The 17,727-nt window shown below is 36.0% G+C and overlaps 1 protein-coding gene across 2 annotated transcripts in view; it reads left to right on the top strand.

The window, feature by feature from the left end:
* Positions 1 to 14,577, top strand: part of LOC306871784 (phosphofurin acidic cluster sorting protein 1-like) — a 56,858-nt gene extending 42,281 nt beyond the window's left edge. Inside the window, exons 9-24 of one of the 2 annotated variants that reach the window (XM_079419942.1) lie at positions 35 to 195; positions 2,580 to 2,673; positions 3,096 to 3,179; positions 4,451 to 4,572; positions 4,757 to 4,886; positions 5,934 to 6,038; positions 7,025 to 7,131; positions 7,207 to 7,361; positions 7,877 to 7,987; positions 8,405 to 8,507; positions 8,587 to 8,629; positions 9,484 to 9,526; positions 9,618 to 9,756; positions 10,784 to 11,022; positions 11,998 to 12,117; positions 12,200 to 14,577. In XM_079419942.1, coding sequence (XP_079276068.1) covers positions 35 to 195; positions 2,580 to 2,673; positions 3,096 to 3,179; positions 4,451 to 4,572; positions 4,757 to 4,886; positions 5,934 to 6,038; positions 7,025 to 7,131; positions 7,207 to 7,361; positions 7,877 to 7,987; positions 8,405 to 8,507; positions 8,587 to 8,629; positions 9,484 to 9,526; positions 9,618 to 9,756; positions 10,784 to 11,022; positions 11,998 to 12,117; positions 12,200 to 12,318 — 1,875 coding nt within the window. In that variant the 3' untranslated portion in view covers positions 12,319 to 14,577. The remainder of the gene's footprint in view (positions 1 to 34; positions 196 to 2,579; positions 2,674 to 3,095; positions 3,180 to 4,450; positions 4,573 to 4,756; positions 4,887 to 5,933; positions 6,039 to 7,024; positions 7,132 to 7,206; positions 7,362 to 7,876; positions 7,988 to 8,404; positions 8,508 to 8,586; positions 8,630 to 9,483; positions 9,527 to 9,617; positions 9,757 to 10,783; positions 11,023 to 11,997; positions 12,118 to 12,199) is intronic. The other variant, XM_079419943.1, reaches the window with a different exon arrangement.
* The last annotated feature ends 3,150 nt before the right edge of the window (positions 14,578 to 17,727 follow it).

Raw genomic sequence — 17,727 nt, forward strand, 5'->3', positions numbered from 1 at the left:
TGTGTTGATCTGCAGCGGTGTGTTTGTGATGCAGGTGGGTTTCGGGCTGGAGCATGTGTCCCGTGAGCAGATCCAGGAGGTGGAGGAGGACCTGGATGAGCTCTATGACAGTCTGGAGATGTACAACCCCAGCGACAGCGGGCCGGAGATGGAGGAGACCGACAGCATCCTCAGCACTCCCAAACCCAAACTCAGGTGAGTGTGTGTCTGCGGCGCCCTCTGCTGCTCCTCCACTCCTCCGCACGCTACCGCTGTTTACTGGGACACCCGGCCGGAGCCAGGCTTTAGATGTTAGTGAGGGGGTGCAAAACAATTGTGCTATAATAACAGCTCATTATATACACTATAAACACTTTAAAATAAGGGTGAATGATGTTTTCTCAGTTTTGGAAAAATGATCATTTTTAAATCATACCCTATTTATTGCATCAGAATTAGTTATTATAGTTAGGGGTGGATAATTTTATTATTCATGCAACAACAATACATATTACTGTTATAGTTTTTATTAATAACCACTGCTGATGATACATTTGTCTAGTGCTCTGAGTGTTTTTAGCATTGTGAACATTTAACTACTGAATTTAACTAATTTATTTTAATTTAATATCCAAGTTAAATTAAGTAACTACTGATTCTTCATGGCTAGTGCTTGCGTATTTCATTTCATTCTGGTCTACAGATCTGTGTGCTAGTGTTAAATGCTACTGTTGTGACAGTGTTGATAATGTTTTTTGTTTGTTTGTCTTACTGAATGTGGTATCTAACCTGTCCTTGGGCTTTTTTGCTAACTGTCAGTTTAAGTGCCGGCGATGCAGTGTTGCCAGATATTGCTATTAAACGAATGTAAGAAAAATAAACCGAAATTATTTCAAATCCTTTTGCAAATCAGATAAAGATGTCGCTGATCCTAAACTGCAAAGTCCTACTTTATTAACTTTCAAAAATGTCAAATTATGTGGAAAAGACAAGTCCAGAATAGCTGGATCTGGCAACACGGCCCTTACTCACAGCTCTCTCAAGAAGACTCGTTTACGCCGATTATTTTCATAATACAGACGCTAACTAAACTGTCTACACTGAATGATGCATGTCATGCAGACGTTCATATGAGGGGTTTAATAGCATTCATTCAGAGAACTAATTTAATTTTTGAACATGAAATATTTACATAAAAAATAAAATAATCAACAAATACAAACAAATATCAACCGGTTACAACACATTACACATACAACATCCCTTTCACAGCAACAGAATCTCTGCCAAAGATGTGAAATGACAACTGTGATATCACAAAGATTAACTGAACAGAGCTAATACTGGAGGATGTAAAAGTGCACTGGCAGTTCAGATGGTAATAACTCTGATTCGGCATGAAGAGATGTGATGCATCCTGAAGAACTGCATGGCTGTTCCTCACAGCTCGAGAATCACATAGCTGTTGTTTACCTGCAGTCTTATTAGCCATATTAACTATCTCATTTAGTTTCTTCTTATTTAAAACAGACAGTGAGAAATACCTAGCAATAAAGCTATTTTAGGTTATTTTATCTAAAAATAAAAGTTAAAAATTGTTCTCAGTAATTATAATAAAATATAAAAAATTTAAATGAATGAAAAATGTAAACTTAAAAAAAAAAAAAATTCTGAAAATTAAAAATGTTGCCTTGGCAACTAATTAAAATAGTTTTATTTTTTTATAATAATAATAAAATAAAAATGAATTAAAAAGAAAAGAAAATGAATTAAAGCTAAATATTTTTTTTTAACCCTAGCAAAAAATGCTAAAATGACACATAGTTACTAAAATTAAAATCTAAAATTCAAGTTCATAATAGTAATACTAGCATTGTATGATTTTATCCTTTCTATGTATTGATTGAGTCAAATACAATGGTCTATAAATATTATAAAAATGTGCTGTACTTGGAACACACTGGTTTAGCTATAGTGTGTATTAATTTGAAAGAATTTTTCAACTTTATAAATTAAACAAAACATTTTTGTGTTAACATGCAAGATGTTTAAACAAACGAGTGGCTATTAATGTTAATTAAGTAATAAATGAGTTACAATATGCTTTAGATGAAAACATTTATGTTATGAATTAAACCTGAAATTTAAATAAAATAAAAATATTAGATAAAAAGCTTCAATAAAAATCTTGCCTTCTTTTAAGCTGAAGTGCTAAAATTAAATTAAAACTGAAATAAAAAAAGCTAAATGGATCAATTTGAGGAAAAAAAAACTAACCCTAACTTCTAATACAGATCACAAAATGACTAAATATGCAGATTTTGAATGCATTAATATGAGGCCTCAATATGAACAAAAATCAGCATCGAAGGAGAGCATATGATTCATGTTTTCCGTCTGCTGGGTATTTAGCATGGCTTGTAACTGAGACTGAGGGAGTGTTCAGTGCTTCTTGAATCTTTGTGCCTCATTTAGAAAAGATCACAGACAGATGCTTTGAGTTTAGCAGTAAGTAATGAACCGAGAGATGAGAGACGAACCAGTTTGCCTGTGCTCGTTCTTTATTTCTGTTTTAACGAATCACTCTGTGTCTTTCGCAGGCCGTTCTTCGAGGGAATGTCCCAGTCGAGCTCTCAGACGGAGATCGGCAGCTTGAACAGTAAAGGCAGTCTGAGCAGAGACCCCTTCGGTCCCGTGAGTTCAGATACTGCATATGATCTCCTCAACACTCCCCAGACAAACAGAAGCTGACGTTTCAGACCGAGCAGTTTTTAGAAAGCGTGACATGCATGCGTGGAAATAGCGTGCAAAGCATGACTCCGTATATTAAAGTATTTAAACATTAGGCATGTATAAGGTAATATGAATTAGTCTTTATTAAACTTACCTTTTCTTTCTGTAACAACGCATCGTTTTCTTTCATTTTTTTTAATCAGTGTGAATCAATCTGACAAATATTATGAATAAACAGAATCAGTCACCATCTGAATGAATCAAAGCAACATTTAAACTATTATTTCAATTATTTAGGATATTAAAATGACACACACTACTATTTTTTTTTATTTGTGTGTGGTTATTGTGTGTTAGTGATTGTATTTCCTGTGTGTTTCCAGCAGGGAGAGCAGCCGCCGTCTGATAAGCTCAAACACTCGCGCAGCCGCAACCTGGATGAGCCCCTGTCTGAGACGGACACGCTGGTGAGACAGAACTACACTGATATCTACACAAACACACAGCGCCAACAAATGCATCTGGACTCTGGAGTCACAGCTGTTATTTTACCATCATTTGATATATTGTTATCATTTTTTGTTAATATTTTTATTAGATTTTATGATTTTATGATGTTCTGTCTTTATTTAAAATTTAATTAGTTTTAGTAATTTTGTTGTGCTTTTTGTCATTTTTGTTTTATTTTATGTCTATATTATTTTTATGAATTTCTATTTATTAGTTTTAGCATATTTAGTTTGAAATATTTTAGTATTTGAAGTTAAACTAAACGGAAATGAGAAATGTTTGCCTGGCTATTCGCTGAAATAGAAATGTTTTTTAGTCTTAGTTAACTATAATAACCCTACTTAATGCATATATGCATATATTTACATTTACCAAAACTGTGAAAAAAAAAAAATAAATAGTTGAGAAAATGTAAATAAATAAGGCAACTTGATGCAGTAAGACTTTTGAGTTCTCAACAACAGTTCTTCTCGGCAAGATACTTCGTTTAGCCAATGTACATTTATTTGTTCACGCAATGCTGATTGGCTTATTTTGATAATAGAAAACATATTGTCACAATAACTGAAACAACAATTACTGTCATTCATCGTTTCCTGGAAGAAAAAGAGTGTGTAAAGTCACCACATTATCAAATTTATGTTTGTTTATGAAGGACAAACCTTAATGGATAACTTAGTTTAATATGTAGAGAACGGTGGCAATCAACAAATGTTAAAAAGATGAGCTCTTTTCATCACATTACAGCAAATAACTAACAATAATCCTGTAATTTATTCATGCTGCAATGAATGCTGGGAACTCACAAAGCCTTAACATTAACAATATGAAATTCTTTCAGTCAACTGTGTTTGACTAGTTGGGACAACATTTGGGGTAATTTTGTTGGTCTGACAAGGGTTTTTATGTAGTTTCAAGAAAATAGCAGTTTTTAGTGTTTGAGACTGGAAAATGTGTAGTTATATTTTTTACAGTGTAATACAAATCGAACTAGAAAGACAGAACAAGCATGCTTTTCAAGCGAAACATTTGACAAAAAGCTGTGGATTACTCTAAAAACAGCAGCTGGTTCAAAGACATTGAGGACAAACTGTTTACATCCAGTCCAAATACTTCTGGCCTCAATGTATATTACATACATTTGCCCTGAGATTCTGCATGACTTGAATTCTTTGGGTTATTATGATGTTTAATGCTCTTTTGTGTTGAATATGTGTATGTTTTGTAGGAACTGAATGATCAGGAGTTGTTCAGTGAAGTCGGACCCTCTATAACTGTATCTGTGGCTGAAAAACCACGAACACCCCTAAAAACCAGCAAGAACGAGCTTCAGTCCATGCCATCGCCCAGGTAATGTAATATAATACAATACAATATAATATAATATATTATAGACTACCGTTCAAAAGTTTTTAAAGATGCATTAAAGTGATCAAAAGTGACCGTTATGTAATTTATAATGTTGCTAGGCTAGAAACACAGTCAAATAATGCAGAGAAAACAAAGCCCAATCAAAACAAAGTGTGTGTTGTAGGTTGGATGGAGGACACACACCCCGTAAGCGCTGCACTCCTGTGAAAGACCGACAGCTCTCCAAACCGCTGAGCGAACGAGCCAACAGCTCCGACAGCGAGAGATCGCCTGAACTCGGACACAGCACACAGGTACCAGGATTTAGACTCCGTTTACGTCTGTATTTAGCAAGCAGTAGTTCACCCAGAAATGAAGCTTTACTCACACTCAGGTCCTCCAAGATGTGGATGAGTTTGTTTCCTCATCAGATTTGGAGAAATGTAGCATTGCATCAGTGTCTCAGCAATGAATGCTCTGCAGTGAATGGGTGCCGTCAGAATGAGAGTCCAAACAGCTGATAAAAACATCACAATAATCCACACCACTCCAGTCCATCAGTTAATGACTTGTGAAGCGACAAGATGCATGTTTGTAAGAAACAAATCCATCATTAAGACATTTTTAATTTCAATCTGTTGCTTCGACTGAGTCCGTAATCCACAATAGCGCTTCCTCCAGTGAAAGTCATCTCGTTTGAATCAGGAGAGAAATCTGCACAGATCTAGCACTGTTTACAAGCCCAAACAGTTCTAAACAAATATGTGTTGATGAGAGAGACAACAGGAGACTTTTTCACTGGAGGAAGCGTTATTATAGATCATGGACTCATATTTTAGCCAGAAGCAAGAGTTTAAAGTTACAAACATCTTAATGATGGATTTGTTTCTTACAAACATGCATCTTGTCGCTTCACAAGTCATTAACTGATGGACTGGAGTGGTGTGGATTATTGTGATGTTTTTATCAGCTGTTTGGACTCTCATTCTGACGGCACCCATTCACTGCAGAGCATCCATTGCTGAGACACTGATGCAGAGACACATTTCTACAAACCTGATGAAGAAACAAACTCATCTAGATCTCGGATGAACTGAGGTTGAGGACATTTTTTGGAAATGTTCATTTTTGGGTGAACTATTCCTGTAATGTATGGCCGTTAATGACGAGTGTAGACAGGGTTTCTCTCTTTCTCCAAACATGGCTCTCCTCGGATTCCCTCCAATTCTTTGCTCTCTTTGCTTTTTAAATAAGGAATGTTAATGCGGTGTTTCATCTTGTTCTGCAGAGTCACTGTGAATTATTCATGTTTGGATGACTCATCGCTGTGTGTGTGTGTGTGTGTGTGTGTGTGTTTGCAGGTCCTCAGGAAGGCTGTCTATGATCAGTTGAATCAGATTCTGTTATCTGATGCTGCTCTTCCTGAAAGTCTCATCCTGATCAATGGCACAGACTGGCAAGGACAGGTACACGAGTGTGTGTCTGTGTCTGTGTGTGTGTCTGTGTGTGTGTCTGTGTGTGTGTGTGTGTGTGTCTGTGTGTGTGTCTGTGTGTGTGTGTGTCTGTGTGTGTGTCTGTGTGTGTCTGTCTGTGTGTGTGTGTGTCTGTGTGTCTGTGTCTGTGTGTCTGTGTCTGTGTGTGTGTGTCTGTGTGTCTGTGTCTGTGTCTGTGTGTGTGTCTGTGTGTGTGTGTCTGTGTGTGTGTCTGTGTGTGTGTGTCTGTGTGTGTGTGTGTGTGTGTCTGTGTCTGAAGCAGACTCCTAATGACTTTTTGTATTTTTACCATGGTAAAATGCTGTTCTTAGACATAGTGCAATGTGGGAATTTGACCATAATGCAAAACATTTCTTTAAAATAGTCACAACTTGATATGAAAGACAGCAATGTTCTGTCAAAAATATTTATTTGTATTAATTAACACAATAATCAGTTCTTACGCTAAGCAATATAGTTTATAAGTGCAACTTTGGACCATTAATGGTTACAAAGTATTATTATTCATTATATCAGTTAATGATCTAATTAATTAGCTAAGTAATTAGAGTGTAAAAGGCTGCATTTATTTGATGAAAAAATAGTAAAACAGTAATATTATGAAATATTATTACAATAAAAAAAACTGTTTTCTAATTGAATATATTTTAAACTGTAATGTATTTCTGTGACGCAGCTGTATTTTCAGCATCATTACTGCAGTCTTCAGTGTCACATGATCTTCAGAAATCATTCTAATATACTGATTTACTGATCAACAAACATTTCTGATTATTATCAATGTTGAAAACAGCTGTGCTGCCCAATATTTTTGTGGAAACTGTGATGCATTTTATTTTAGGATTGTTTGATGAATAGAACGTTCAAAAGGACCGCATTTATTTAAAACAGAAATCTTTTATATCAATATAGATGTCTTTACCGTGACTGTACCGCAGTGTGTTTGTGTGTGTTTGCAGTATGTTGCAGAGCAGCTTCAGGTTCAGAAGCATCCTGTGGTTTGCACGTGTTCTGGAGCAGAGATTCAGGCCGTTCTCTCGGCTCTGCTCACACGGATACAGAAATTGTAAGTTAATTGAGTTAAACGGAGCTTGAAGCATGAAGTCCCGTGTAATCTGATCTCATCTGTCTGTGTGTGCAGCTGTAACTGTAACTCGTCGATGCCGCGGCCGGTGAAGGTGGCGGTGGTCGGCGGTCAGAGTTATCTGGGATCAGTGCTGCAGTTCTTCGTCACTCAGCTGGCCAACAAGACGTCTGATTGGCTCAATCACCTCCGCTTCCTGGTCGTGCCTCTGGGTAAGAAAACACAACTCAGAACATCAGATAGATAGATCTTTTTGCTATTTGATGAGGATATGTGTGACCCTGAAGCACAAAAGCAGTCATAAGTCTCAGGTATATTTGTAGCAATAGCCAGAAATTCATTGTATGGGTTAAAATCATCAATTTATCTTTTATGCCAAAAATCATTAGGATATTAAGTAAAGATCATGTTCCATGAAGATATTTTGTAAATTTCCTACCATAAATATATCAAAACTTAATTTTTGATTAGTAATATGCATTGCTAAGAACTTCATTTGAACAACTTTAAAGGTGATTTTCTCAATATTTAGATTTTTTTGCTCCCTCAGATTCCAGATTTTCAAATATTGTCCTATCCTAACAAACCATACATCAATGGAAAGATGGTTTATTCTGCTTTCAGATAAAACAAATTGAAATTGATTGGTTTTGTGATACAGGGTCACTTTATTGGATGTAAATTTCAGTGTTTCTGTTTGTATTTTTCTTTCTTTAAAATGGGTCAGGTTCTCATCCTGTTGCTAAGCACCTGGGTGCCCTTGACAACCGTTACAGCGCAGCCTTTCTAGACGGAGCCTGGAGAGACACATTCAACCGATCAGAGCCACCGCAGACGGGTACACAATATACACACTCACACACAAACACACACACACACACACACACACCACACACTGCACAGCAAGAGCTGCCTATTATTTATTTATTTATTTTTTTCATTTGAAAGAGAGGAATTACTAGTCTATGAGTTTTATAAAACTGACAAAAATATCCTGTCTTAAATTATATTATGCAATGGTTTTCTTCAAAAATTTAATGAATGGAATGGGGGAAAAAAACTTGAAAATGTTAGATTTTCTTTCAAAAAATATCAAACTAATATACCTTTTATAATTGCTATATCTTTTATTTGTTCAAAAATAGTAAACTGATATAATTTGTGATGTTCAGATATCTGATCCGTTACACACCCGTTTAACCCAGCAGCTGTATGTTGTTGTAGTTGACGAGTGTGTGTGTGTGTGTGTGTGTAGACGCGGTGGACGTGGCGGCGCGTGTGGCTCAGTACATCAGCGGAGCGGCTCTCACACACCAGCTGCCCATCGCTGAGGCCATGCTGACCTGCAAACACAGAACGTACGGCTCCGTCTCTCATTACAGCTGCACTTCATTCACTGCTCTTCACACACAACTCACTTATCCCTTCCTCTTTCAGGAGAGACGAAGATTCCTACCAGAAATTCATTCCCTTCATTGGGGTGAGTAAAAATGGCACCCATACGCATTTCTTACTAGCCATAATATTGCGTTTTGCATAAATTAACATACATTTGACAATTAAATTTTGAGAATGTTTTATTTGTTGCTGCAAACAGCACAAACATCACTCAAAGCATTTAATATTATATTCTATCATTACCTTTTATATTTTTATTTTATTAATCCATTTTTATTCTTTTAATTTTTTTATTTTATTCACAAGTATTTCTTACTATCCATAATATTGCATTTTGCATTGATTAATTAAAATACATGTATATTTGTCCTATGACTGTGTTATTCAGTGCTTTTTTTCTGCAAAAGAGCACAAATGTAACTCTAAATATTTAATAAATGATCTTTTACCATGTATAACAATAAATTAAATGAACCTTTCCAAAATGTACTTTTTTTGAGAGATAATATTTTCCCCTGGAATTTACTTTCCCTTTTAACCTTTTATCTTTTGTTTTTATTAATCTTTTATTTGCGGTATGACAAATAAATTTGCCGTATATATATTTGTTGCTTTGTCATATATTTTGTCATGTATTATAATAAATGAAATGATTAAACATATTACTTTTTTGAGGGGTAATATGTGCCCCAAGAATTTATTTTTAATATTTTTATTTTAGTCATCTTTTTTTATGTCCTTTTCTATGTCTGTCTGCCTATCTCTTTTTTTTGCTTTATATATTTATTGCAAACAGCTCGAGTGTCACTCGAAGCACCATATGTTGTTTATCATGTATGATATCAGTCAAATGAAATGAACTTTTTTGAGGGGTAATATTATATTGTATTTTCTGTTTGCGTGTCTCTCTATTTATTTGTTATGATTGTCTCTCAGGTGGTGAAAGTGGGTTTGATTGAGCCTGGCCAATCAGCAGCAGGTGTGTGTTTCCATAGAAACCGAAGCGCTGATTGCTTTTAGTAATTCTGAGTGTGACAGAAGCTCACCGTGTGTCCGTCTCTGTTTCCCAGGCGACTCTGAAGAGGGCGTGGCTGTGAGTTTAGCCGTCCCCTCCACGGCTCCGCCCTCTCACGGCTCAGCCGGCGGACTGAAGGAGACGGCCACGCCCCCCTCGTCTCCGTCCATGGGCGGCGTTTTGGCGGTGCAGGGGTGAGTGACTTCAGGATCGGCTCATGCTCACGTCTGGATTGTTTAGGGAATTTCTAGCGTCACAAGGTTGACGAATGACTTGCTAATCCTGCTGGAGAAAGCAGGTCGTGCGGAATAAAGGAGCTCAGGCTGGTTTTTTGCTGATGCAAGGTGGTCTACCTGCTCAGGCATGTACCCATCACCTGGAAGTCCGACCATAAAAACCAGCTCGGGCCTGTAGAAACCGTGTGAAACCAGCTTTGTCACCATTTAGCTGCATTTTTCCACAGGGAATTTTGGCGGTTCAACCTTTTAATATACAATTATATAATGTTTATGTACTAGTATTATTAAAGGTGCAGTAGGAGATCTCGGAAAATGCTAACTTTAGCCTGATAGCACTGAAAGCGAACGTCCAACCCTCCCTGCAATCGCTGTCCAAAGCCACGCCCCCTGAACGCACATACGTTCAAAGAGCAGAATACCAGAGACAACATTAAATTACCACAATAGGCTACATCAACGGTTCCCAATTACAGTCCTCATGCCCTCCCCGCGCAACACATTTCATATGTATATCTTATCACGTCCAACCTTTGTTCTATTCGACCGTAAGTCATAAGTGCACTACGAAATGGACATCACCAGATATTCCGCCAGGATTCCAGTTCAAAGCGTTTGTTCCACACAAAGGGCGTTAACTTCACACTTCTCTAGTAAGTTTCGTCTGTGTGTGAAGACGCTGCGCAGCGCAAATCCGTGAATTAATGTTCCGAAGTGAAATAAACTTTTTAATGGATTTCCCTGCTCAGGGAGCAATGCACACTGTGTAGGGAGCATGTCAATCGGAACACAGTTCATGCACGTAGCTCTCTTCTAACGAGCTGGTTATGTGAATCAGGTGTGTTGACTAAGCGAGACATGCAAAATATGGGGGGGGGCACGAGAACTGTGATTGCATATTCCTGCACTTTTTATGTTGAAATTTAACAAGCATAGACCGGTAGCAATGCAGAACACGTGATGTGATGTGATGTGTCTGTCTCAGGAGTCCCAGCATGTCTCACGGCGTGGACGCCATCGGTCTGCAGGTGGATTACTGGCTGGCGTCTCTGGCGGAGAAGCGTCGCGAGGGCGAGAGGAGAGACACCGGTGGTAAGAACACTCTGAAGAGCGCCTTCTGGTCGCTACAGGTCAGCCGTCTGCCAGGAGGAGGAGTCAGCGAGCCGCAGGCGCCCGTCAACACTATGGCCATGACCGTGGTCACCAAAGAGAAGAACAAGAAAGGTGAGAGCAGACCGTCATGAAACATGCAAAATGATACGATGGACGTTCAAAGCATCCAGAAGATCCATGTTAGCTTAGAAATAAATCTGTTTGACAAACTGTAATTTATTGTAGTAAAAATTATATTTACTATATTAATTACACCCATCCAATGCTGAACATAAAAACTAAATCAAATAAAAGTAAAAAGAAAATAATGTATCAGGCATACTTAAGTCCAGAATAGTAGTAGAAGAGTAAAATATTTAAACAACTAAAAAATTCAACTGTAAACTATAAAAAAAAATAACTAGTCCACATTATATAATTATATATTTAAAAATTATATAATTATACACATTATATGAGTGTATAAACTATATATCATATATATCCAAAAAACAATAGAATTAACAGATTTACAAATAAAACTCAAATTTATACAGGTGTATGAATCTGTACCATTCAAAAGTTCAATATTTTTTGAAAGAATTCCCTTATGCTTACCATTTATTTGATCAAAAATACAGTAAAAACTCTAAAATTGTGAAATATTATTAGAATTTAAAATCTGTTTTCTATTTTAATATATTGTAAGCATCATTACTCCAGTCTTCAGTGTCACATGACCTTCAGAAATCATTCTAATATACTGATTTACTGCTTCAAAATACATTTCTGATTATTATCAATGTTGAACACAGTTGTGCTGCACAATATTTTTGAGGAAACTGTGATGCATTTTTATTTTTCAGGACTCTTTGATGAATAAAAAGTTCAAACAAACAGCATTTACCTAAATTAGAAATATTTTGTGAAATTATAAATGTCTTTTATGATCAATTTAATGCATCCATGCTCAAAAGTAGTAAATTCCTTCAAAAAACGTACTGACCCCAAACTTTTGAAAGGTAGTGTAAATTAATATATTAAAGAAAGAATCAGTACCACTTTATATACAATATGAACAATGTCTCTCTTGCTTTCTTTGTGCAGTTCCTACTATTTTCCTGGGGAAGAAGCCTAAAGAGCGGGAGATGGACTCTAAGAGTCAGATGATCGAGGGCATCAGCCGGCTCATCTGCTCCGCCAAACAGCAGCAGACCATCCTGAAAGGTACCAGACCTTCATCACAGTCAGAAAACCGTTTTCTTGTCAGCTTAAGCAGAAAACAACATTTCTCTTCCTCCTTTCTCAGTCACCATCGACGGATGCGAGTGGAACGACGTGAAGTTCTTCCAGCTAGCCGCTCAGTGGCCGACTCACGTCAAGTATCTCCCGGTGGGATTGTGTGGCTACAGCAAACCACCCTCCTAGGACGGCCCACTTTCTCATCCCTGCCCCTTCAACCTGCAACCTACACCCCATTGCACACCACCGCCGCCACTTTCACAATGCTGGCCAATCACAGTTAAGACGGAACTCTCATGTGACCGTCTCTGGTGGGCGGGTAGGTGGAGTTGAAGACATTCCATTTGACGGCTTCGATAGACTTTATCAGCGCTAGTCACTTTTATTTATTAAAGCCCCCAGAGCCACATATGGGGGCCAAGCACAAAATTTGGATACACCACCTGTCGAAGACTATTTAACAGCATGACACCGCTTAAATCACTCTCAACAACCCTCGATATGTCCCTGTGCGTAACTGATCTCTTTCATCATTGACCTTCATAACCAGCATAACTGAGCAATGCAGTTTAACCCTTGCTAAAATCTACCATGGTAACTGTATTTGGAGAGAAACCTAGTTATTGTTACAGCTTTCGGAATCTTTCTGTTACTTAGCAGCTAGGGAATTTTGGCAGAAACTATGGTTGCCATGGTAGTTTTTTTTTAAACAAAGATTCAAACATGAAAAAAGCACCAATGAAAATTCCGAAATGAGCAAATTTCCCGCCTGTAGTAAGAAGGCGGAGTTAAACGCCAATTTTACTTTTGACTACAAGGTGCGCATCGGCCAACTGAGAAGTTTTTAGATTTCCTAAAAATCATCTTTTGCATAGTTTGTTTCATCCTTCCGGTCGACGACATCTGAAAATGCGTTGCTGACCTCCAACCTGCATGTCTTAAACTACATCACCCATAATGCACTGGCAAAGTTAACATTTAATGTTAGCTCAGTAGTGCACTTGTGCACAAATCGCTTCGCCTGATGCAGCAGCGTCTCGCGTTCCCCTTGACGCACGGAAGGTTAGTAGTTTGCATTGGTTAATCTGTTAACTAGAATAAACTATTTCAATTTAGTTGTTTTTAAACACGCTTTTGTGTCAGTTATTGTTCATTTTTAAAAGTGACCTTTTAGCTTAAATATGTAGCTCGTCTACAGGTTTTATTTCGTTTCATAAAACATCTCCAAAGATCTCTGGCCAATCAGAATGTAATCATTACGGGACAGAATGAGTCAGTCACCTTTATAACACGGGCAACAGCAATCTCGATTAATAAAAGAACTACGTCTTATCAGCACAAGGCCTGACCTGAAGGCTGCATGAGGCTGGAGGTGAAAATGTCATTGAGTAAGCCAGCAGAATTGGGGAAGATGTAGTTTTATTGCTGTTTTTGGTTCTTGTTCGCATCTTTACAGCTGGAAACCAGTTTAGGGAGAACGTCAAGGGTTTCATCTTCATCAGTTGTCAAACGCTATGCACTTAAGCTCGCCTTCATTTCTTCATATCTTCGTCCAAAGCACAAGCGACCAGCTCCTCATACAGAATGCCCAATTAAAACGCGATTCACAAACACTACCTTTACACACCGCAAAAACATGATTTTCTTATTTTATACTTATTTTGTATATAGTTTGTCTTTTCCAGTACAAATATCTAAACAATCTTAAATCGAGATAAATTTACTTGAGAAGCAAAATGATTTTGATAATTTCTCAAAAAACAGTACTTAATATCTTTAATCATTTGACTTTATCTTGATATAAGAAGGTTTAGCTATTTGAAAATACTAGAAAACACTATAAAATACAAAATAGGACAAAAATACTGCGAGAATCATTTTTTGCAGTGCCAGTTGTGAACAAAACGTCTGAACTGATCTGAGATCAGTAAATATTGAGCTGCAACATCCCTTTATTTTCTAGCTGGAGCTTGTTACATTACTGCTAATGGCAGCTTTCACAGAAGTACCGTGGTTTTATTTTGTCTAGAACTTTTGTGAGATATTCTTGTGAGTGGTAGGTAATGCAACTAACAAAATGTCACTGAAACGTGGTTTTAAAATAATAAAACAAACAACAAAAAAACTATCTATGAAATAGTGCTGTGCCACAGTGAGAGTGAAGCCAGTGTGTAGTGCCTGTCGGTTTGTGCGAGTGTGTGTTGTGGACAGTAGTGCTCACTGGTTTAATTAATCTGTGGTGTTAACTGTACGTTCTTGACGGCACAAGATTCAGCATCTTTCCACCCAGCCGACTTTTATCCATTGCCGCTTGAAATGCTTGAAATGCTGATAAATTATTAATATACAATGATTGTTACATTATTAATCTGTTGAACTCCTATTATTATTAATTTACTTTCAAACTGAAAGAGTGAATCTCACAAAAACCATGTCATATTTCACAACAAAATAAAAGAAATAAGATTTGCTTAAAGAAAATTCTGCCAAATTTAGGAACATTTAGGATTTTGCTTTGTGACATGATTGGTATAATTTTATTACAGTAATGTGACAATTTTATTTTTTAAGTTTTAATTGCATACATCATGGTAGCATTTGTTGTAATTGTTCATTTAGGCTGATTTCTAATACAAATATTTGCATTACAGTCATATTTACAATCAATATAATATAATTATTATTTATTATTGTTATAATTTTTTGAGGTGATATATGACCTGGATGTGAGATTAACCCTAAATCTTTCTAATCGGAGTCATGTTTTCTGGAATGAAGGTATCAGTTTTTCTGTGGTTAAAAGTATTAAGAACAACAAAGTATTAAAGTCACAATGGGTCATCTAGATTTTTATTTGTTCCTGCTTCTTACAGAGATGTTTAGCAATAGTTTTGAAGTGTGAGTGTCTTTCTTTTGTGTACATTAAATGCATCTCTCCTTTTTTTGCCCGTTTTCTTAGAAAAGAGTGAAAACACAATTTCTTTGAGTTAATGTTGGTTATCAGTACCGCACTATTAAACAAATATCCACACATTAATAATTTATCTAGCAGATAAGTTCTTAATGTTTTTATATGGCTGTTTAAATTGCATTTTTGATTTTATGAATATCTTTGTGATTTAAATCCTATAAGGTTCATAGAAAGTTGCAAGTAATGTCAGAAATTTTAATATTTCAGTCAGCGATTGTGTCTAGAGGGTTTTGCACAGTCCTTTTGAGGCTTTGATCATTCCCCATTGGATCTGAAAATCATAAATGATTTAGAGGGTCGGCATGTTCACCAAAGCTTAGAAACCTTCTAGAAAAGACCCGCTATAGATGCCGAGCATATAAAGAGGAAAAACCCATGCTGAATATTATGTCAAACTAATTAAAATGTCTGTACAGTTGTTACACTTGCAGTCCGTGTTTTAAGCTTGCATGATGAGCAAACGTGCAAAAAATTGCGGCAACTTTCAAACAAGCATTTTGAGTTAAAAAAACAAAACAAAACAATAAATGCAACTATTTCGGAGTCCAGGTTCAAATTTTATATGGATATGTATTGAATGGAAAAAAGGAGGGGGAAAAAAAGTGTCACTGCCAAAGAGTGTCAGCTGTTACATTTTGTTTTGTTTTTTTTGTATGTTTGGAAAATCATTTTCAGTATTTATGGAGCAGTCTGGAATGGGAAGTACCGAATTTTCCAATCGATTCATTTCAATATGAAAAGAGAGAGTTTTCAACAACTACTAATTTCCGTTCCGTCACTCAAATATGGACTGTCTCTTTATGCGTGTGCCTTGTGGAGTCTGGTCTTTGCCTGTCTTCGTATCTCTGTATGTACCTGTGTTTATTTGTCATGTGAAAGTTCAACAACATTAAGTGGATTTGAGCATTCTGATTGGTCGACTAATTATCCCAATGGCCAATCAGAGTGGCGCTCGTCCGCTTCAAATACTTTGTCAATGTAATCTGTTGGAGAGACAAAATGCCTGAATTCCACAAGCTTCGGATACAAACCGCAGAATCGGCCAAAGTTAGCCTGTTGTGTAAAGTAAATCATTGCGTAATATTTAGTTGTGGAAGATCAAGAACCGAGCTTGTGGATGAGAAGTATTTTTGCACATGCATTTGTTATCTTTTAGCAGTCTTCAGCTCTTTGCCTTTTTTGCCTTTAGACAAAAACGCTTGTACATATCCAAAGTGCTTGTAATACAAACTCATGTTCCTTTATTGTCTTATTTTTTTATTTGACATGTTTTTGTAGTACTGCTTTTTTCATAATTGAGTTGTCAATCAATAGATGTGGTATGGACAGTGGAAGTGTTACTTGCATTCTTTTTATTATTATTTAATAAACACCTGATTTGTAAATTCTCTTGTGTAGTTTGTGGATGTTTAGCACAACAAAATAAGTGTAACTGTTAATTGTGGAACTATTATTTGTCACTTGCATTGCTCTGCCATAGTTATGTTAATATTCAGATTAAATATTTTCTGATAGATTTAACACTACTTGTAAAAACAAAGTATGTGAATAGAGTAAACAGTTCAACTAATATATATTTCCATAATTACATAGTTGATTAATCACCATACATTAAAACAGTTGTTTTGTATTAAAAGTATTTTACGAGTAAAGGCATTTTCAAACTATAAATTCACTCATTTGCTTTTTTTTTTCAGAATTATTGCTTCATTTCAGAAAATGGCCAATTTTCACCATATTTTAGGAATAAAATGCTATATAAAATCATGTGAATGTTATAAAAACTAACCCCTCTGTAAAAAGTTTCAGAATATAGCTAGGAGTAAAACTGTAAAACTTGTTTCATGTAAATTCTGCTGAAGTGGAGATAGAAACTTATATTTACATAGCAATATGAAATCTACAGATGCAAATGGATAGTGACATAAAACAAAACACTTAAATATATATTTTGGATATTTTCTTTCCACTAGTATGAAAGACAAATTATAGAGCCAAATAGTGCAAAATATACACGTCTCTCTATATTCATCTTCCCCAGTTGATTAATCACCATAATACATTTTTATTTTTGTTTTTTGTATTACAACTATTTTACAAGTTAAGGCATTTTCTAATGAAAAATGCACTCATTTGCATACATTTCAACATATTGGGAACAGCCAGGTTAAAAGTTCTTGCTTCGTTTATATATATATATATATATATATTAGAGTTAAAGGTTTTTACAGAAGGGATTTTGGATATCTGTTTTTATCTTTCCATAATTTACAACACAATACATTTTCAACATATTTTAGAAATACAATGTTATATCGGATCATGTGAATGTTATATAAACAAACCCCTCTGTAAAAACCTTTAGAATATAGTTACGAGTAAAACTGTAAAATTTGTTTAATATAAGTTCAGCTGAAGTGGAGATAGAAACTCATTTTACAAAGCAATATGTATTGTAATTGAAATCTACAGACACAAATGGATAAAGTGTCATAAAACAAAACTCTTAAATGTATATTTTGGATGTTTTCTTTCCACTAGTATGAAAGACAAATTATGGAACCAAATAGCCCAAAATATGCATATGTCTTTGTATATTCATCTTTAATTAATCCCCAATAAAA

Source organism: Barbus barbus, assembly GCF_936440315.1.
Source record: "Barbus barbus genome assembly, chromosome: 1".
Lineage (NCBI taxonomy): Eukaryota > Metazoa > Chordata > Actinopteri > Cypriniformes > Cyprinidae > Barbus > Barbus barbus.